The sequence below is a fragment of the Aegilops tauschii genome, chromosome 2, assembly GCF_002575655.3.
Source record: "Aegilops tauschii subsp. strangulata cultivar AL8/78 chromosome 2, Aet v6.0, whole genome shotgun sequence".
Classification (NCBI taxonomy): Eukaryota; Viridiplantae; Streptophyta; class Magnoliopsida; order Poales; family Poaceae; genus Aegilops; species Aegilops tauschii.
This window is the reverse complement of record NC_053036.3, coordinates 591735278-591758750: the sequence shown is the minus strand read 5'-3', so window position 1 is coordinate 591758750 and position 23473 is coordinate 591735278. Positions and strand designations below refer to the sequence as shown.

The 23473-nt window shown below is 44.1% G+C and overlaps 1 protein-coding gene across 1 annotated transcript; it reads right to left on the bottom strand.

The window, feature by feature from the left end:
• Positions 1–18908: 18908 nt before the first annotated feature.
• On the bottom strand, positions 18909–19717 carry LOC109757684 (protein SMALL AUXIN UP-REGULATED RNA 12-like). The gene has a single exon (XM_020316518.4). It carries the CDS (start codon positions 19638–19640, stop codon positions 19194–19196), a length of 447 nt encoding a protein of 148 aa, XP_020172107.1. The 5' UTR covers positions 19641–19717; the 3' UTR covers positions 18909–19193.
• Positions 19718–23473: the final 3756 nt, after the last annotated feature.

The window sequence follows — 23473 nt, the reverse complement described above, 5'->3', positions numbered from 1 at the left end:
CCGCCAAGAACAATGTGGCACCAGATTGGGTCTGCAACGACCTTGACATCGCTGTCGCGTGGGCGCTCGACCGCTTTGTTACCACCGCGGAGATGGCCGCCAGGCGCCGCCGCCGCCTTGATGGCGAGCTCGCCAGGATCGGCGAGGAGTGATCGCTTTGCGACTGCTCAGCCAACGCCGGTCACGACAATGCCACCACCAGGGTTTCGAAGGCAAAGTCGGATGTGGCCGCGGCGACACTCTGCACCGCGCGGCAGGAGGCGGATCGGCTCCTTCGTGAGCGGCAGGCAGCCGTGGCCCTCCGGCATCGTTCCGCCGCTGGAGGGACCACCACGACGACGAGTATGGTGCTGACAGCGGTGGTGGTCGGCAGTGCAGGGCGGCCACGCGTATGAGGTGGTTGTCCGGTATATGGTTTAGTTTTTTTCCCAAGTTTTTTTGTTAAATGGTCGAAATATCGACCTTTTTAAGTAAATTAACTGAACTTGAATGAATTCCGCCTTGTTTGAACGAATTTCGTCCAGTTAGTTTGACTTGTTGTTGAAATGTATGCGTCACTCTATGTTTGGTTTATTCGGTTTACATGGTTTGGTTTCTACGGTTTTTTGGTTTCTACGGTATTAATACTTCGGTAAATATGGTATGAAATTAAAATACGGTTCGGTTTCGGTATATACCAAATTAGTTCGGTATGGTTTAGGTATATAGCATAATAACCAAAGTTGACGCGAATTTGAAAATGACGTAATAATAATTTGCAAATGTATGACTCAAAACACATACTATTTTACACAAATAGTATATAACTATATATATATAAGTATATATGCATGCATTGATTCATCTGTTGATGGTTATGGACGTGCTTAGCATTTTAAAAAGAGAAAAATGACTATGTTACAAGAAAATTTCACGTGCTTAGTAGTGAATTTGACTCATGTACAAGAAAAATGACAACTTGTATGGTTGTTCATCTAACACTAGTAGAAAACAGGCCTTTGGTTCGGCCAGAAAAGAGCATTAATCCCGGTTGCATTACGAACCGGAACTAATGTGAGCATTAGTCCCGGTTCGAGCGCCTAGGGCACTGTACAGGCATTAGTCCCGGTTGGTGCCACGAACCGGGACTAAAGGGTGCGATGCCCATTAGTACCGGTTCGTGGCACCAACCGGTACTAAAGGTTAGACCTTTAGTCCCGGTTTCGAGCCACCAACCGGTACTAATGGGGTTTGAGGCATTAGTACCGGTTCGTGGCAAGAACCGGTACTAAAGGTCCCATTTTCAAGCTCTACCCCACCCCCACCCCACCCCCCCCTTTGGATCGCCTTTTCAGTTTTGTGAAAGGCAAAAGAAAATGATAAAAACTTCAAAATTAAAATCCTTTCAGATGTAGTTATTTTACTACATGTACTAGTTAGGAAAATTTAAAAACTTGAATTTGGACATGTTTTGCAAAAAGTGTAGGGAAAATGTAAAACGGCTATAACTTTTGCATACGATGTAAAAAAAAACGTATAATATATCAAAATGTTCAGCACGAAAATCCGCATCCGATTTTGACCGCCTACGGCCTGTTTGCAAATTTTTAGAATCCTCAAATTCTAAAAGGGAAAAAAATTATGCTCAAATTTCAGTTTTTTTGAATTTTTGTTAAATCTGGTCAAACTATGGTCAAACTACTTATTCAAGAAGTATTAGTGTTACTAAATAATTATTCAAGAATATTAGTGTTACTAAATAATTATTTTAGTTTTTTTGAATTTTGGTCAAATCTTGTCAAATTGTGGTCAAACTATGGTCAAACTACGGTCAAACAATGGTCAAACTAATTATTCAAGAAATATTAGTGTTACTAAATAATTATTCCAGTTTTTTTGAGTTTTGGTCAAATCTGGTCAAACTGTGGTCAAACTATGGTCAAACTACTTATTCAAGAAATATTAGTGTTACTAAATAATTATTGTTTTTTAGAACAATAATTTCAAACTCAAACAGTGAAATGTGTGACTTCATGTTCAAGCTAAATTCCTGAGGGTTAATAGGATTGACATCTTACTATTGTCAGGAAAACAACAAGTGCAGACTTCGAAACGAGGGAGAATAGAACCCGGAAGTTAAGCGTGCTCAGGCTGGAATAGTGAGAGGATGGTGACCGTCCGGGAAGTTAGATGATTTGGAATGATGAGGGGTGATTAGAGATTAGAGGTTAAATTGAGCAGTGATGAGGGGTGATTAGAGATTAGAGGTTAAAAAAATTCAGAAATTTGAAAATAAAAAAAAATTCAAAAAAAAATCAGAAAAATATTTCAAAAAAAAATCATAAAATTTTCTTTAGTACCGGTTCGTGTTACCAACCGGGACTAAAGGTGGACCTCCAGGCAGCGGCCACGTGGAGGGCCTTTAGTCCCGGTTCGTGTAAGAACCGGGACTAAAAGGGGAGGCTTTAGTAACGACCCTTTAGTCCCGGTTCCAGAACCGGGACTAAAGGCCCTTTTTCTACTAGTGTAAAGAAATATAAATTTATTTTTTACTTCGGTTTATTCGGTTAACCGTTCGGTTATTCGGTATATACCATAAAAACCAAAGTTCAAATCGGTATGAAAAGTTCATACCATACCGAAACCAGAAACCATAAAATTGGTTCGGTTCGGTTTATTTTCGGTATGGTTTTTGGGTTCGGTTTTCAAATGCACAGAGTGATGTATGCGGGTAGCGTTGGATAGTAGCTTCCGGCGAGTTATTTATGCAAAACCACCATATTATGGGTTAGGGTAACAACTTGGTACCACATTTATGCTAGGGCACAAAGAACCACCAACTCAGCGCCTAACCTTTAACACGGAGCGCTGATGCTCAGATTTGGTTGCAAAAACAGTCAAACCGACAAGTAGGGCCTGCATGTAAGGCTGACATGGCGTGCTTATGTGGACAATATGCTGAGTTGGACGAAGGCCCCACCTGTCAATGACTCAAGTGTTTTTTCTTCCTTTTTCCTCCATGGGAATTTCAACAAATAGGTTGTGAGTGACCCTTGCTTCTTCCCTATCTCCGGCCAAGCTTCACCGTGACTGGTTCTTCTCCGTTGTTGAGCCTGTGTGCGCCGCCTGCCGACACGTACACGCAGTGGTCGGCGTTCGACGTCATCCTCGTTGGCTGCGTCGTGGAAGTCGAAGTGGCCGCCTCCTTGGGCGTCACGCCAGGAGACCAGGTCATGTCCCCGAGCCGCATCTTGGAAGTGGCCGCCTCCCTCGGTGTCACGCAGGGCGTGGCCGAGAAGCCCCTGAAGCACGCCGTCGCGCAGAAGCTCGGGCAGCGCCCATGGTTTTCTTTCGCGGACACCGTTCCCGAGCTGCCGGCGCCGCGCCGTTCTTCCTCAGCTCCTCCCCGGGCCATCGCCGAAAGCAGCACACTCATGCTCGCGCGAACAGAGGCGGCGCAGGAAGGACGGCCCCAACGTCCACGGGGGAGCGCGCGCTGGCGGCCTGTGTAGGGAGGCTATGCACGACGGCTGGGGACGCTGCGGCACACTGGAACTGCCGTGCAGCGTGCAAGGCGGCAGGCGACGCTGCGGTGGTGAGCAGGGAGCCCCTGTACGCGCTCGAGCTGGCGCGCACGCCATGGATGGCATGTCCGGCCGCCCAACGTGTTGTCTTCGTCGACAACCTGACGCCCGACGAGCCACTGGCTTCATGTCCGCGTGGCCTCCCCTGGTCACCGCACTCTTCCCCGTCCTCCGGCCGTGTCAAGCTTATCCCCATGCCTGCAAGAAAAAGCTCCCCGATGGTCGCCCAGAAGTTGTTTGATGAAATGCCCCCAGAAGCTGTTTGATGAAATGCCCCATAGAAATAGAGATGGGAAGAAGAAGACCATATACTCATTGACAGGTAGGTCCTGTGTCTGATTTGCCACATCAGTCGGTCAAAAAATTTGGTCTTCGCCGCATCAGCCCGACAGGTGGGCCCTACTTGCCGGGTTCGCTGTTTTCTAGATCAGTCGCGACGATTATTGATCCATGTTATTGGCTAAGACGCATAGTTGGTGGTTTTTAATGCCCACAAGTGTGATACCAAGTTATTATCATAGCCCCAAGTATGGTGATTATGGGTAAATACTCTCCTCCGGCATTAGTGTCTGTAGACTGGTCCTAGTCCACAGACGGATGCCGAAGAAAATTTGTGAGCCACCGTTGGAGATGCCCTAACATTGAATAGCTGACTCCAGTATTTCTGTCCGTGGACGTGTCCGCCAACGGATCGTGAGTCCGATTTGAAGGACGGTGTTGGATTTGCCCGTAGCATGTCTTAATCCGTTCAATTCTCTGTCTTAGATAGAAAGATCGTCCATCTGTGCTCGAGTCCAATCCAGTACGAATACACAGTTACTCACTTCGCACCGATGTAAATTGTGTCACGGTTGCTCATGCGTTTCTTGGTCCCCCGTCCCCCTGTCGCAGACAGGACCATACTAGAGAAGGCACCCCGAGAGGATCGGACTAGACTAGCGAGAAAAGGCAACTACTTCTACCTCTTCGCTGCCGCGGTGGTAGTGCAGGCCAACTGACCATGCATCCACGAGTCCGCGGCACCGCCGAGGGCCGCCCCCAGGGTCCACCCGTGCTGCTGCGCACCGATAGTCCGGTCCGGCACCCCATTGGCATCTGCTGTTCGTTCGCTCGTACCGAGGTGCTTAGAGGGATGCTTAGAAAAATAAACCGGATTTTTGAAACACCGGTGCCTATTTTTACAGAAGAGACGCTTAGTTAAGCGTCTATCCTGTACAAATAAGCACCGGTGCTTAAGAAAAATCTGGTTTATTTCAGTAAGCACCTTCCATTGTATAAGGCCTTACAGGTGCGAGGTATTCCCTCCGTTTCAAAATAGATGACCCAACTTTGTACTAATTTTGGTTTCAAAATAGCTTCCACTCGCAGTCCCAGATCCAGTGAACCAGGCGGGCACTTTGAGTAGCTGCAGGCTACGTAGGCGCCATACAGCAAGTACGTACGTACGTGGTGCGTAGGCCGATCGACCTACGTATGACGCATGCGTTTCCTGTGCCGTGTCGTGCATCCTGTTTTACTTTCTTCCTAACCCCCCACGTTTTCCTCTCTTTTTTCCGCCGCGTTGTTCACGCCTGAGCGGGCACAGCTTGAGCTTGCTTTGCATTTCCTGTTTTGAGTCTATCCGATGATATCCGTGTCTCCATGAAAAATCCATCTGGATGGGTATGGAAATATCTATGGATTGTGTTGCTGATACAGTTTTAAACATATCTCTCGATGGTCCTATGCCTTGTGCTCTAGATTATGCTGATAGATCTTTTCTTAATAGTGTGCATAGTTTGGAAAGAATAAAAACGGGTGTTTCCCAATGACTAAAATAGAAGTCCTTGTCATCATGAACCATTTGAGTTTTATCAGAAATTTTGGCATCTAGTTTATCCTGATCTTCATTTATCTTTTTCATGAATTGTACGATGGTAGATTGGATACTGCAAGATTTAATTGTGGATTTCTCACTCCTATTCCTAAATGTGTAGATCGTAGTAAAATCTAATATTACATGCTGATTTGTCTTCTTAATGTGTTATTTAAAATTTTACTATCATTGCCAGTAATTGAGTTGTTGTTACACCTAATAAAATAGGTGTGGCCTTGTTGCATTAAATGCATAAGAAGAAAGATGAATTATTCTTTAAAATAAATCTTAACAAGACTTATGATAAGATTAATTGGTTTTGTACAAATGTAATGTTAAAGGGGGTTTTTATGCCAGATGTGTGTCTCCATACGAGGCTCTACCTTAATTCTATAGATAAGATTGTGTTATTCGTCCGATTTGTCTATGAATAGTCTATAATCATTTCATATTGCTAAAGGTGAGACCTCACCATCAGCACCTTTCTTAAAGTCGCAATATCTCACGACTCATCCTTACCACGATGGAGAACGTTCCGAGAGAAATCGTATCTTCCAGTCTGCCACTAGGATAATACTTTGCGTGGGAGAGAGGTTTTTGATGGCTTTTTTCTCACACACAATCAAAATAGATTTTAGAAATGTGAAGATTGATGGCTTTCCTTGTTGTCTAATCAATAAATAGATCTGATTTGTTTTCTAGCCATTGTATCCCATTAACAAATATTTATTGTACAAACAGAACTTGTAGAGAGATGGGCATTTTTATCTTCACCCCATATTAGATTTTTCTGCCTAGACTCCGGTCAAATGATAAGAATATATTGCAAATGATGAAGCATCAGTATCTAATGCATTGTACCAATTTGGTGCACATCTTGTTTACAAACCCGTCTAAACTATCAGTATCTTTTATTGATAGAATGTCATATTTTTTATATAAGGATGTTCTTTGTTAACTCATCATGAAGAATCAAGGATATAAAACACAATGAGAACACATCTGGCCTCTGCACAATTAGGATCTACACATCCAACACACACACACACACACACACACACAGGCTCATGCCGACAAAGAGCAAAGCCATACAAAAACCAAAGTTATGCCAAGGCAGAGGAAAATATTTTAAGAAAAATGCAACATTGAGCCTCGCCGAGCAGTCGTTCACCTAACGAAGATGGTCCAGGTGCGCACAATTTAGACATGGACCCAACCACCTGGCTAAGAAATCATGCACACACTAGGCAAGCACCCAGGCGCCAAGAGTGGTTTACGAAGCCAAGAATATCCATCGCTGCACGAGTGGCACAGTTCGCAGGTGAGGGAAGATAGCGCCGCCAGAATCTCATATGGGAGATGATCGAGTGGTCAGCTCTGACGCAAGTGTACTTCATTGGTAAATCTGGGGATGTCCAATGGTCTCGAGACAATGCACAATGAGTCTTCACTCCAAAGCTATGGCCACGATCTGCCACCATCAGGACAAGCACTGCCACCGCGTACCACCTCCGCAAAGACACACTGTAGCGTATGATAGCGGTTTCCCGCTGCCACGTACTGTCTCCATGCCCGAGCCATATAAATCGGGGCAGTAAAGAGAAAATGAAGCAGCGACTGCAGCGTAAGCCTAGAACCAGCCACGAATGATGCCTCGGCGGAATTGGCCGGGTTCCCCTACCTAGCGGTACTTGCAAGGCTGAGAACCATGCCTGAAAGGACCGCCGTCGGAGGCTGCCCGAGTGTGAGGCGGCGACGAAGGTAGGTGCAAAGATGGCGGATCCCGAGATACCCATCATGACCGTTGCTGAGGCCATATACTTTGCCACGATAACCACCAATCCAAAGGTCATGCCCGCAGGGACAAACAACTTGTCGGCGGAGCCCGACTCCATTCTGCCATCGAAGTGGACGGGCATCCCAGATTTGAGCTTCTAGCAAGCCATCCCCAACGCGTCCACGATAGCCGACTCACTGCAGCTTCAAATGCATCACGTGACGTCAGGCAATGCCGGCTCCGGGCATGCCACATGCTGTTCGACGGAATGCACAAGCAAGACCTAGTACAATCTTTGCCCCTTTCTTACTTCATTCATAAATTCTTTTGTTGCACATACCATCAGATCAACTATTAGGATGATAATTAAATTGCGATGCATACTATAGGAACAAATATTGCATGACATGATAAATGATGGTCAAGAGTCTTTGCAATTTACCATGGAGAATACAAATTCCTCGGTGTTTGAATTTGGGTAAACATCACACACTTAAACAAAGAAGAAAGTTGGTGCAAAAGTAGTGAAGCATAGAGGTCCGACATTCACTTTTGAACATGTTTTGTTCTGTGAAAGTTGGTGTAACACGAGCATGGATTCAATATGTGGAACCGAGCAAAAAGGCGAGAAATATTGAAAAAAAATCATAAACTTTACCATGAGCAAAACCACTATGTGAAGCCACACCCATGTTGGGAAACGTAGTAGAAAACTCGTTCTACGTTCAAAGTCCCGGATCACTAGGAAGATGGATACAAGGTGAGATCGGATCATTACCAACTTCGAGTTGTGGAAGAAGAGTTGGTGTAGATTGTTCTTGAGGTCCCTCGAACCGTCCAAGTAACAATCCTTCTAGCAAAGACCGAAAGAACGACCTCTCTATGAATTGCACACATACGGGCTTTACGATCTGGTAGTTAGCGCTTCGCCGTCTTGAGCTAGGCGCATCGCCGGAGAACTAGAGATGGGAGAACCAAACTACATGGGGCATCTCTATTATGAGGATGAGAGAGAACTAGAGAACTAGAGGAGGCTTCAAACTAGAGAAGTTTGTGTGTTGCTTTCGGGCCAAACTGTTGGGGAACGCAGTAATTTCAAAATTTTCCTATGATCACGCAAGATCTATCTAGGAGAAGCATAGCAACGAGAGGGGAGAGTGTGTCCACGTACCCTCGTAGATCGAAAGCGGAAGCGTTAAGTAACGCGGTTGATGTAGTCGAATGTTTTCGCGATCCAACCGATCAAGTACCAAACGCACGGCACCTCCACGGTCTGCACACGTTCAGCTCGGTGACGTCCCTCGTACTCTTGATCCAGTTGAGGCCGAGGGAGAGTTTCCTCAGCACGACGGCATGGTGACGGTGATGATGAAGTTACCGGCGCAGGGCTTCGCCTAAGCACTACGACGATATGACCGAGGTGTAAAACTGTGGAGGGGGGGCACCGCACACGGCTAAAGATCAACTTGTGTATCTATGGGGTGCCCCTCCCCCGTATATAAAGGAGGGAGGAGGGGAGGGCCGGCTGGCCCCTAGGGCGTGCCCCAGGACGGGAATCCTACTAGGACTCCAAGTCCTAGTAGGAATCCACCAAGAGGGAGAGAGGGGGAAGGAAGGAAGAGGGGGAAGGGAAGGAAAGGGGGCGCCGTCCCATTCCCCTAGTCCAATTCAGACACAGGGGGGCACGGCCAGCCCCTCCTGGCCCTTCCTCTCTTCCCACTAAGGCCCATAGAGGCCCAATAGTTCTCCCGGGGGGTTCCGGTAACCCCTTCCGGCACTCCGGTTTTATCCGAAACTCTCCGGAACACTTCTGGTGTCCGAACAACCTGGTCCAATATATCAATATTATGTCTCAACCATTTCGAGACTCCTCGTCATGCCCGTGATCACATTCGAGACTCCGAACAACCTTCGGTACATCAAATCACATAAACTCATAATACCGATCGTAATCGAACGTTAAGCGTGCGGACCCTACGGGTTCGAGAACTATGTAGACATGACCGAGACACCTCTCTGGTCAATAACCAATAGCGGAACCTGGATGCTCATATTGGTTCCTACATATTCTACGAAGATCTTTATCTTCAAACCACATAACAACATACGTTGTTCCCTTTGTCATCGGTATGTTACTTGCCTGAGATTCGATCGTCGGTATCACCATACCTAGTTCAATCTGGTTACCGGCAAGTCTCTTTACTTGTTCCGTAATGCACCATCCCGCAACTAACTCATTAGTCAAATTGCTTGCAAGGCTTATAGTGATGTGCATTACCGAGAGGGCCCAGAGATACCTCTCCGACAATCGGAGTGACAAATACTAATCTCGATCTATGCCATCTCAACAAACACCATCGGAGACACCTGTAGAGCATCTTCATAATCACCCAGTTACGTTGTGACGTTTGATAGCACACTAAGTGTTCCTCCGGTATTCGGGAGTTGCATAATCTCATAGTCAGAGGAACATGTATAAGTCATGATGAAAGCATTAGCAATAAAACTAAACAACCATTATGCTAAGCTAACGGATGGGTCTTGTCCATCACATCATTATCTAATGATGTGATGCCGTTCATCAAATGACAACACATGTCTATGGCTAGGAAACATAACCATCTTTGATAAACAAGCTAGTCAAGTAGAGGCATACTAGGGACACTCTGTTTTGTCTATGTATTCACACATGTACTAAGTTTCCCGGTTAATACAATTCTAGCATGAATAATAAACATTTATCATGATATAAGGAAATATAAATAACAACTTTATTATTGCCTCTAGGGCATAATTCCTTCAGTCTCCCACTTGCACTAGAGTCAATAATCTAGTTCACATCGCCATGTGATTTAACACCAATAGTTCACATCTTTATGTGATTAACACCCATAGTTCACATCGCCATGTGACCAACACTCAGAAGGTTTACTAGAGTCAATAATCTAGTTCACATCGCTATGTGATTAACACCCAAGAGTAATAAGGAATGATCATGTTTTGCTTGTGAGAGAAATTTTAGTCTACGGGTCTGCAACATTCAGATCCGTATGTATTTTGCAAATTTCTATGTCTACAATACTTTGCACGGAGCTACTCTAGCTAATTTCTCCCACTTTCAATATGTATCTAGATCGAGACTCAGAGTCATCTAGATTGGCGTCAAAGCTTGCATCGACGTAACTCTTTATGACGAACTCTTTTATCACCTCCATAACCGACAAATATTTCCTTAGTCCTCTAAGGATAATTTTGACCGTTGTCCAGTGATCCACTCCTGGATCACTATTGTACCCTCTTGCCAAAATCATGGTGAGATACACAATAGGTCTGGTACACAGCATATCATACTTTATAGAACCTATGACTGAGGCATAGGGAGTGATTTTTCATTCTCTTTCTATTTTCTGCCGTGGTCGGGTTTTGAGTCTTACTCAACTTCACACCTTGCAACACAGGCAAGAACTCCTTCTTTGACTGTTCCATTTTTGAACTACTTCAAAATCTTGTCAATGTATGTACTCATTGAAAAAACTTATCAAGCGTCTTGATCTATCTCTATAGATCTTGATGCTCAATATGTAAGCAGCTTCACCGAGGTCTTTCTTTGAAAAACTCCTTTCAAACACTCCTTTATGCTTTCCAGAAAATTCTACATCATTTCCGATCAACAATATGTTATTCACATATACTTATCAGAAAGGTTGTAGTGCTCCCACTCACTTTCTTGTAAATACAGGCTTCTCCAAAAGTCTGTATAAAACCATATGCTTTGATCACACTATCAAAGCGTATATTCCAACTCCGAGATGCTTGCACCGGTCCATAAATGGATCGCTGGAGCTTGCACACTTTGTTAGCACCTTTTGGATCGACAAATAACTTTCTTGTTGTATCATATACAACTTTTCTTTAAGATCTCCATTAAGGAATGTAGTTTTGACATCCATTTGCCAGATTTCATAAAATGTGGCAATTGCTAACATGATTCGGACAGACTTAAGCATTGCTACGAGGGAGAAAATCTTATCGTAGTCAACACCTTGAACTTGTCGAAAATCTTTTGCGACAATTCGAACTTTGTAGATAGTAACACTACTATCAGCGTTCGTCTTCCTCTTGAAGATCCATTTATTCTTAATGGCTCGCCGATCATCGGGCAAGTCAATCAAAGTCTATACTTTGTTCTCACACATGGATCCCATCTCAGATTTCATGGCCTCAAGCCATTTTGCGGAATCTGGGCTCATCATCGCTTCCTCATAGTTCGCAGGTTCGTCATGGTCTATAACATGACTTCCAAAATAGGATTACGGTACAACTCTGGTGCGGAACGTACTTCTGTTCACCTACGAGGTTCGGTAGTAACTTGATCTGAAGTTTCATGATCATCATCATTAGCTTCCTCGCTAATTGGTGTAGGCATCACCGGAACTGATTTCTGTGATAAACTACTTTCCAACTTGAGAGAAGGCACAATTACCTCATCAAGTTCTACTTTCCGCCCACTCACTTCTTTCGAGAGAAACTCCTTCTCTAGAAAGGATCCATTCTTAGCAACGAATATCTTGCCTTCGGATCTGTGATAGAAGGTGTACCCAACAGTCTCCTTTGGGTATCCTATGAAGACACATTTCTCCGATTTGGGTTTGAGCTTATCAGGTTGAAGCTTTTTTACATAAGCATCGCAGCCCCAAACTTTAAGAAACGACAGCTTAGGTTTCTTGCCAAACCACATTTCATACGGTGTCGTCTCAACAGATTTAGATGGTGCCCTATTTAACGTGAATGCAGCTGTCTCTAATGCATAACCCCAAAACGATAGTGATAAATCGGTAAGAGACATCATAGATCGCACCATATTTAATAAAGTACGGTTATGACGTTCGGACACACCATTACGCTGTGGTGTTCCAGGTGGCGTGAGTTGAGAAACTATTCCACATCATTTCAAATGAAGACCAAACTCATAACTCAAATATTCGTCTCCGCGATCAGATCGTAGAAACTTTATTTTCTTGTTACGATGATTTTACACTTCACTCTGTAATTCTTTGAACTTTTCAAATGTTTCAGACTTATGTTTCATCAAGTAGATATACCCATATATGTTCAAATCATCTGTGAAGGTCAGAAAATAACGATACCCGCCGCGAGCCTCAACACTCATCGGACCGCATACATCAGTATGTATTATTTCCAACAAGTCTGTTGCTCGCTCCATTATTCCGGAGAACGGAGTCTTAGTCATCTTGCCCATGAGGCATGGTTCGCAAGCATCAAGTGATTCATAATCAAGTGATTCCAAAAACCCATCAGCATGGAGTTTCTTCATGCGCTTTACACCAATATGACCTAAACGGCAGTGCCACAAATACGTTGCACTATGATTATCAACTTTGCATCTTTTGGCATCAATATTATGAATATGTGTATCACTACGATCGAGATTCAATAAACCATTCACCTTGGGTGTATGACCACAGAAGGTTTTATTCATGTAAACAGAACAACAATTATTCTTTGACTTAAATGAATAACCGTATATCAATAAACATGATCCAATCATATTATGCTCAATGCAAACACCAAATAACGTTTATTTTAGGTACAACACTAATCCCGAAGGTAAAGGGAGTGTGCGATGGTGATCTTATCAACCTTGGAATCATTTCCAACACACATCGTCACCTTGCCCTCAACTAGTCTTTGTTCATTTTGTAACTCCTGTTTCGAGTTACTAATCATAGCAACTGAACCAGTATCAAATACCCAGGGGCTACTATGAACACTAGTAAAGTACACATCAATAACATGTATATCATATATACTTTTGTTCACTTTGCCATCCTTCTTATCCGCTAAGTATTTGGGGCTGTTCCGCTTCCAATGACCATTTCCTTCGCAGTAGAAGCACTCAGTTTCAGGCTTGGGTCTAGCTTTGGGATTCTTCATGGGAGTGGCAACTTGCTTGCCATTCTTCTTGAAGTTCCCTTTCTTTCTCTTGCCCTTTTACTTGAAACTAGTGGTCTTATCAACCATCAACATTTGATGCTTTTCTTGATTTCTACCTTCGTTGATTTCAGCATCACGAAGAGCTCGGGAATCGTTTTCGTCATCCCTTGCATATTATAGTTCATCACGAAGTTCCAGTAACTTGGTGATAGTGACTAGAGAACTCTGTCAATCACTATTTTATCTGGAAGATTAACTCCCACTTGATTCAAGCGATTGTAGTACTTAGACAATCTGAGCACATGCTCACTGGTTAAGCTATTATCCTCCATCTTGTAGGCAAAGTACTTGTCAGAGGTCTCATACCTCTTGACTCGGGCATGAGTCTGAAATACCAATTCCAGCTCTTGGAACATCTTATATGCTCTGTGGCGTTCAAAACGTTTTTGAAGTCCCGGTTCTAAGCCGTAAAGCATGGCGCACTAAACTATCAAGTAGTTATCATACCGAGCTTGCCAAACATTCATAATGTCCGTATCTACTCCTGGAATAGGTCGTCACCTAGCGGTGCATTAAGGACATAATTCTTCTGTGCAGCAATGATGATAATCCTCAGATCACGGACCTAGTCCGCATCATTGCTACTATCATTTTCCAACATAGTTTTTCTCTAGGAACATATCAAAAATAAACGGGGAGCTACATCGCGAGCTATTGATCTACAACATAGTTATGCAAATACTATCAGGACTAAGTTCATGATAAATTAAAGTTCAATTAATCATATTACTTAAGAACTCCCACTTAGATAGACATCCCTCTAGTCATCTTAGTGATCACGTGATCCATATCAACTAAACCATGTCCGATCATCACGTGAGATGGAGTAGTTTTCAATGGTGAACATCACTATGTTGATCATATCGACTATATGATTCATGCTCGACCTTTCGGTCTCAGTGTTCCGTGGCCATATCTACATATGCTAGGCTCGTCAAGTTTAACACGAGTATTCTGCATGTGCAAAACTGGCTTGCACCCGTTGTATGTGAACATAGAGCTTATCACACCTGATCATCACGTGGTGTCTCAGCACGAAGAACTGTCGCAACAGTGCATACTCAGGGAGAACACTTATACCTTTAAATTTTAGTGAGAGATCATCTTATAATGCTACCGCCGTACTAAGCAAAATAACATGCATAAAAGATAAACATCAGATGCTATCAAATAAGTGATATGATATGGCCATCATCATCTTGTGCCTTTGATCTCCATCTCCAAAGCACCGTCATGATCACCATCGTCACCGGCTTGACACCTTGATCTCCATCGAAGCATCGTTGTCGTCTCGCCAACTATTGCTTCTACGAATATCGCTACCGCTTAGTGATAAAGTAAAGCAATTACATGGCGATTGCATTTCATACAATAAAGTGACAACCATATGGCTCCTGCCAGTTGCCGATAACTGTTACAAAACATGATCATCTCATACAACAATTTATATATCATCACGTCTTGACCATATCACATCACAGCAAGCCCTGCAAAAACAAGTAAGACGTCCTCTACTTTGTTGTTACAAGTTTTACGTGGCTGCTACGGGCTTAGCAAGAACCGTTCTTACCTACGCATCAAAATCACAATGATTTTTCATCAAGTGTGTTGTTTTAACCTTCAACAAGGACCGGGCGTAGTCACATTCGATTCAACTAAAGCTGGAGAAACAGACACCCACTAGCTACCTCCGTGCGAAGCACGGTGGTAGAACCAGTCTCATGAACACGGTCATGTAATGTCGGTCTGGGCCGCTTCATCCAACAATACCGCCGAATCAAAGTATGACATGTTGGTAAGCAGTATGACTATTATCGCCCACAACTCTTTGTGTTCTACTCGTGCATATAACATCTACGCATTGACCTAGCTCGGATACCACTGTTGGGGAACGCAGTAATTTCAAAATTTTCACGCAAGATCTATCTAGGAGAAGCACATCAACGAGCTAGGAGAGTGTGTCCACGTACCCTCGTAGACCGAAAGCGGAAGCGTTAAGTAACGCGGTTGATGTAGTCGAACGTCTTCGCGATCCAACCAATCAAGTACCGAACGCATGGCACCTCCGCGATCTGCACACGTTCAGGTTGGTGACGTCCCTCGTACTCTTGATCCAGTTGAGGCCGAGGGAGAGTTTCGTCAGCACGACGGCGTCGTGACGGTGATGATGAAGTTACCGGCGCAGGCCTAAGCACTACGACGATATGACCGAGGTGTAAAACTATGGAGGGGGGCACCGCACATGGCTAAACATCAACTTGTGTGGTCTATGGGGTGCCCCCTCCCCCGTATATAAAGGAGGGAGGAGGGGAGGGTCAGCCGGCCCTTAGGGCGCGCCCCAAGAGGGGAATCCTACTAGGACTCCAAGTCCTAGTAGGAAACCACCAAGAGGGGGAGAGGGGGAAGGAAGGAAGAGGGGGGAGGGAAGGAAAGGGGGGCGCCGCCCCCTTCCCCTAGTCCAATTCGGACCCAAGGGGGTGGGGGCGCAGCCAGCCCCTCCTGGCCCTTCCTCTCTTCCCACAAAGGCCCATAGAGGCCCAATAGTTCTCCCGGGGGTCCCGGTAACCCCTTCCGGCACTCCGGTTTTATCCAAAACTCTCCGGAACACTTTCGGTGTCCGAAGAACCTTGTCCAATATATCAATCTTTATGTCTCGACCATTTCGAGACTCCTCGTCATGTCCGTGATCACATCCGAGACTCCAAACAACCTTTGGTACATCAAATCACATAAACTCATAATACCGATCGTCATCGAACGTTAAGCGTGCGGACCCTACGGGTTCGAGAACTATGTAGACATGACCGAGACACCTCTCTGGTCAATAACCAATAGCGGAACCTGGATGTTCATATTGGTTCCAAGATATTCTATGAATATCTTTATCGGTCAAACCGCATAACAACATACGTTGTTCCCTTTGTCATCGGTATGTTACTTGCCCGAGATTCGATCGTCGGTATCACCATACCTAGTTCAATCTCATTACCGGCAAGTATCTTTACTCGTTCCGTAATGCATCATCCCGCAACTAACTCATTAGTCACATTGCTTGCAAGGCTTATAGTGATGTGCATTACCGAGAGGGCCCAGAGATACCTGTCGGACAATCGGAGTGACAAATCCTAATCTCGATCTATGCCAACTCAACAAACACCATCGGAGACACCTGTAGAGCATCTTTATAATCACCCAGTTACGTTGTGACGTTTGATAGCACACGAAGTGTTCCTCCGGTATTCGGGAGTTGCACAATCTGATAGTCAGAGGAACATGTATAAGTCATGATGAAAGCATTAGAAATAAAACTAAGCGATCATTATGCTAAGCTAACGGATGGGTCTTGTCCATCACATCATTCTCTAATGATGTGATCCTGTTCATCAAATGACAACACATGTCTATGGCTAGGAAACATAACCATCTTTGATAAACAAGCTAGTCAAGTAGAGGCATACTAGGGACACTCTGTTTTGTCTATGTATTCACACATGTACTAAGTTTCCGGTTAATACAATTCTAGCATGAAAAAATAAACATTTATCATGATATAAGGAAATATAAATAACACCTTTATTATTGCCTCTAGGGCATATTTCCTTCAAAAACCTCTAGTATATATAGGCGGAGAGGGGAGGAGGGGGCGCCACCAGAAGGGGGAAAGGCCCCCCCCCCTCTTGGACAGCCAAGGATGGGGAATCCAACTCAATTATTCTTGCTTCAAACCACTCTTGGATCTCTCAAGTTTGCACACTTACTGGTATCCAATTATATTTGAAATATGTAGTGATTGCTAGTTTTAATCCAAACTGACTTTAAGCATTGCCATGATGAGACAATCTTGTCGTAGCCAATACTTTGAACTTGTTATGAACAAGTCAAGCTTTATAAAACATTTTTATCTTCATCGATCTATAGATCCATTACTCTTTGATAGACTCTAAGTCTTTCAGAGGGTTTATCAATTTCTAATCTTGAACTGTGAATATGGATACTCTCTTGGATTACTCTGGCTTATAGCTAATTTCGGAGTCATGGCCCATCATCTTTGTGTATCGTAGGTTGTTTGTCTACCAACAATATATCGTATGCACAACATAGAGGTTTCCACGAGTTTTTGCGTAACCTACATGGTTCAACTGCAAGTTCGACCGAAGTATCTATATCTCATGTAGAGGTTTCTGTATTAGTCGTAGTAGAAAACTCTGAAACTATTTCCAATGATTCTTTTCTTTGACCTGACGACGAAGATTCTGTAATCTTGTCAGTTGCACTGTCCTTCCACTCACTCTTTTGCAATAAACATTTTCTTCAAAATATACTGCACTATGTAGCAAAACACTTTGCTAGGCGCAGTGGTAAAGAAATACCCAACGTTTGGGGATAACCTACAAAGTAGCACTTATCTAATTCGGGGTTTAAATCCGTAAACACTTTAACATATGTTTCATATTCCCAAATGTTAAGGAAAGACCAAATGGTTCTGCATACCATTCCATATCTTATTTTTCGTCATTTCAACAGATTTGATGACACTCTTTTTTCAGTGTAAAAGCATCATTACAAAAAGCATTTATGGCAAATCATTTATGTCATCTTTGATCTCGCCATGATACACATGATTTAATTACATCTTTTCGGACACACCGCTCTTAGTGATATTCCGGGAGGTGCAAGTTATGAAATTATTTTCATAACTCAACACACATTCGCTAAACTTTTATCTCAAATATTCCGTTCTGCAATATAATTGTAGAAACATATTTTTCTTGTTACAATAATGTTTACTTCGGCATTAAGGAAATAAAAATATCTACTTGAGTCATCTTTGAAAATAGATAAATCCACTGCTTGCAACAAAATTTATTGAATCTACATACATCAATATGTATGTTTCTAATGATTTTGTTGCTCGCTATATATGCATGTGAATGGTATTTGAGTTACTTCACTTTTTGGACGAAAGTTGCAAGTGTTAGTTGATTTATAATCAGATGAATTCAAAATCCATCACTATATAATTTCTCCATGTTGGTTTCTCAATGTGACTAATGCGGTGCCACACATATGTGGTACGTTTAGTCTTGAGACATTTAGCGTCAGTGTTATGGATATTTTAATTTTGTTGTCAATATTCAGAACATACATCCTATTCATAATAAGACTATGCCCTTTTAGTTATTCATTACAATGAAGAACAAATGTTCTTCTATGAACAACTCCCTTTTGCAACTAGCATTATGCAATAGGCTAGAGTACAGAAAACTCTAAAATAAATTATGAAAATAATCACAAAGGTGATACATTGATAATCAGTATAGTAACATTTACTATGTTCCCGGCATGTATCTGAACCTCATTACCAGTTAATCGTTTAGGCCATAATAGTTCTTCCATCGAGTTGCAATAGAATGCAATCAAGTCGTCCAAGGGGGGAGCCCCCCTCCAACAGAATGCAATCAAGCCATCCAATCAAGCCTTAGGGACCAAATGGACACGGAAATTGCAAGTTGTGCATGGGCACCATGGTGCCCGTTTAAAAAAAAACTATTTTCTACAACGCAAAAAAATTGAATTTTTTTGTAAACACACATGCACATGTATATTACGTATGTGCAAAATTTCACAACATTTTACTTTCACACGTGACGTAAAAAGAAAAGACAAATGTGTAAGTTTTTTTTGCGGGGAACAAATATGTAGTTTTTAATGGGCCTATTTTTTGGGGATGAAATTTTGTTTTCTTTTTGTACAGCTTATAATTTTTTTTTTAAATCAAAATCTTATGGATCCATAGTGAACACATGCAAGTTTCACAGAATTTTCTTCAAATTACTTTAAAACTTCTAAATATGTTTTTATTTTTATTTTCAAAATAAAGGGCACCATGGTGCCGGTGCAATACTACTTCGCTCTCCAAATGGACACGGCTATCCCGCTTGTGCAATGTACAGAGGTGTACGAACGAATGATCGATCACGAGTCACGAGACGAGCTTCTCCGCGGCCACCCCCTGCAGCAGCGGCCGCGAGTCATCGTGCGGCGCGGCCATGGCACCGCGGCGGCGGAAGCAGCCACGCTCCTCGGAGTCGGAGGACGAGACGCGGCGGAGGACGTCGCGGAGGTGGTCCTCGTCGCAGGGGAGCGCTAGGGGGCCGGAGGCCGACGGGAAACCGTACTCCTCCTCCGCCTGCTGGAGGAGCTCCCGGAACGCCGGGTGGCTGAGCTGCGCCACCGGCACAACGAACCGCCTCGACGACGACTCCCCGTCGCCGCGGCCCTCCACGCGCACCGCCACGTGCCCCGCCGGCACCGCGGCTTCCAGCATGTTCTTGTTGGGCCGCACTGAGGCCGACGCGCGGGAGCACCACCGTCGCACGGCACGGCGCAGCCAGGCGAGCGACTGGACCGTGTTGATAACCTTGCACATGCTTCAGCTTGACTTATCGGACTGAAGGGACGATCTGGCTTTGCTTGCGGATGGAGACGGGGTGCAAAATATATAGCCCCGGGGCTCGGGATCGGCCACTGGAGTTGGTAAAAAATTGCAGGAGTGGCACGGAACCGGCGCCGCACCGTGGATCCGTGATGACATGGACGTGTGTCGTGTGTCTTGCACGTGAGACCTAGCAGTAGCATAGCACTAGCAGTGCAGTAAAGCGGTTTGTAGTATCATTTTTCATTTCTGGTGAAACTGAGACGAGTGAAGTGTGATCGATGCCTACAGCCCTTTGTTCCACAAATTCACATGATACAAGTAACTTTCTGTTGGAGGCGATTCGACATGGACAGTTCACAAAATATTTCAACTAATCTTTCTGACAAGAAAACATTCTCTGTTTTGCTATTTTTTTCAGGTATTTGAAATTTTATGTTGCATCAGTCGTTTTTTTCTTTCTTCTTTCTTCCTTCTTCCCAACCTCGCTCGAGAAGAACAACCTCACTATCTCGCCTCTTTTGGTTTGTAGGAATTTTATACAGGATTTTTAAAGAATTCTTTCTTTGGAACACTTTGGTTTGTAAGAATGAATATATGGAGAGTGGATTTCTGGAACACGGGTGTATTGGAGGACTTTATTTTAAATAGTTTAAGAATCACATCTAAAATTTTAAAAAAATCCCGAAAAGAATTCTACATGATCATATGGATGAATATTACACATGTATAAACTTTGGTGGTGAAACAAGTAAACATGTGAGCTATGCAAAAATGACAAAATGATGATATCTAAATAGTGAATAATACCTGCACTGTTCATCTTTCTGAAATCACGATTTTGTCATTTGTGTAGCTCACATGGTTACTTATTTCATCATTAAAATTTGCACATGTGTAACATACATCCATATGAACGTGTGGAGTTATTTTTGGAATTTTTTGAAACTTCAAAATTTAATTTTGGCACTATTCAAAATAAAGGGCTCCAATGCACCCGTCCACCAAAGTGACTTTTTGTGGATATATGTTCCTATGTAGGATGGAAACCAATCCTTCACTCAAAGAAAAAAAACATTAGCCTAAATTCAATGAAAACAATTCTTATCCTATGCATCCAATGACATCCCTTTCCCTCTAGGAATTCAGATACATGTCATCTCACTTTCTATGATTTTTTTTCTATTCCTATGATATTCCTATCATATGAACTAAATGAGGCCTCGCTATCTATCTTAGGGGAAAGCCACAATCCCATTATCTATCTTATTGGTGGTGGTGAGGGGTGCAGCGTATCGCCCGAGGTCTTCAGCAGTGGTGCGGGGCTTAAAGGGATTGTCGGGGCGGTGGCCAGCAACGGTGGTGGGCGCGAGGTTGATAGGGGGGTGGCGACGCGGTACGAGGTAGTGCCTGTCGGTTGTAGGTGGTGGAGACCCGTGCTTGGGGCGGGGCTGTCCGGGGAAGTGCATGAGGAGGAAGAAGAAGAACAATACACGATCTGTTCTGGACTGTTGGATGAAGATCTGACGGTCCAAATAAAAAATGAATGAAGCAACGGTTTTTTGGTGGCACGTGACAAATAGAGATCCCAAAACATTGCTTGTTTACTGCAGCTCAATCTGCTCAACTCTGTGTGAGATGGAGAGATTGTCCGTCTGTTCTAAGGGCATCTGCAACGCCGACCTGTAAATTTCTCCGGCATAAGTACGGACGTGGTCAGCGGAGATGATACGGGAGGGAGCAATCCAACGCTAATTACGAAGTACTCCCTCCGTTCCACAATATAAGGTGTATTGATTTCCGTGCAAGTCAACCATTTCAATGTTTGACCAAGATTGTAGAATAAAATAACAACATCTATAATGCCTAACAGATAAAATGTGAAACTAATTTCCATGATTGGATCAAATGATATAAATTTTGTATTGTGAATATCAATATATTTTTCCAAAAACTCGGTCAAACACGCACTCGTTTGACTTTTGAAAATACAAATATAGCTTATATAAAGGAATGGAGGGAGTACCCAACTGGAAGGACAAAAACTAGATGGAGACCATCCATGTGGTGGGATATTTGTGGTTTACTCCGGTTGGGAGTGGAGGGAGAAGAGGGGGACTATGCATGTCTGGTTGGGAGGAGAAAGAGAAGAGAGGGACATGCATGTGATTGGTCAAGTGCATGTCCGGATTCCGGCAAAGCTCCCCCACACGTTTGTCTCCAAAATACAGAAAATCAGATGTCCGGACAGCTTCATGGACTGATACAGGTCCCCATTGGATTGCAAAAGTAAACAAAAGTTGTCCGGACACCACACGCGCAGGAGTTTTGCGGGTCTTCGTTGGAGATGCCCAAAGGCCAACTCCAATGCACAACTGCCAACTTCAATGCACGGCCCCAAATGGTCCGCTCGCGTCCGTTTGGGAGTTAAGGGACAGAAAACGCGGGCCAAAGCGCGGGAACAAACGGACAAATGTTCGTTTTCGACCCATTCCTGGCCCAAATTTGGGCCGTGTTTGCCTTGAAACGGACGCGCGCGGACGGGCAGGGCGCATGCTCTTGTCCTCACCTGGCCCGCCCGTCGGGGACACATGCGCCCCTTTTTCTATTCCTCGCCCCCACACCAGCCCCCCCGCCCCACTCCCCCCGCCCTAGCAGCCGCCGCAATTTTTCTCAGCTGTCCAGCACGGCACGCCTCCCGTCCACCTACCCTTGCAACAACCCCCATTTTCTCGATCCTCGTAACTGTCCAGCCCTGGCCGCCTAATTTGAGCGCATCCGGCCGCCGGATTTGGAGCGGATCCGGCCGGATTTGAGCGCACCCGGCTGCCGGAGGCTGTGCCTCGCCATGGATTGGCTGAGTACCGGTCCGCACAGCCCCGACAACGCCCCCAGGCCGCATGCAGGTATTGACTCCGCCTCTAGCCGCTCGGATCTATCCCGTCGACGGTTCGCCGAAAAAGACACGCTCAACCGTCGTCCATGCTCGCTGCTGGCGTAAAGGCTCATCGGCGCATCATTGCCGCTCATAAATTGTGACGACTACAGACTACCCGCGGATGGTCGTGCGCCACGTGTCTACATCGCCGGAACATCCTGGATGGGTGTTCGTCAAGTGCAAAAACGATGGGGTGTGTACTTGTTTTGCTTCGGTTGTGCTCCCGGATTCGACGCATTTTCAGTACCTCTTTACTTATACTCAGTTATTTTATGTGGAATGGATGCAAGTTTTGGTGTTGGGAAGAAGAATACATTGATCTGTTCATAGAATGAAATTCGATAGATATTTGTGCACTCGTTGCTAGAATAGAGGCTAAATGTGACTAGATGAGAAACAACGTATACTTCTTTAGAATCGAAGAAAAAAGAAGTATGCAAGATCAAGAATCCGCAGATCAACAGTGAAGGCGTCAGAAGATACCAATCCAACTTGTGGGAGCAGTTACGCAAGTTGGATATCTTTTAAAATATCTACTTGTGGTTCTTGTTTTATTAGGTCTTGCTATTCTAATCAAGAATTGGTGAATGTACTCCAATGTATCAAAAAATCATTGATGAAATAAATACAAGAAATGCGGCCCAAAAAATGTATGTGGATAAGATGCAACCGGGCTTTGGGTGCACGGCCAGCGCATCCAAGAAAATGGCGGGACATTAATTGCCTCATTGCCATCCTCAAACGGACGAAATCCGAACAAAACGGACGTTTGTTTGTGTCGTGCGTTTAAGTTGGCCTAACGTTTAAGTTTGTTTGTGTTTGGGTATTAGGCAGGGGGATCCACTCTCCCCTTACCTTTTTCTCCTTTGTGCAGAAGGTCTTTCTAGTT

Coding starts and splice junctions, on each gene's coding strand:
- LOC109757684 (XM_020316518.4), bottom strand. CDS start 19,640: ATGTGCAAGGTTATCAACACGGTCCAGTCGCTCGCCTGGCTGCGCCGT.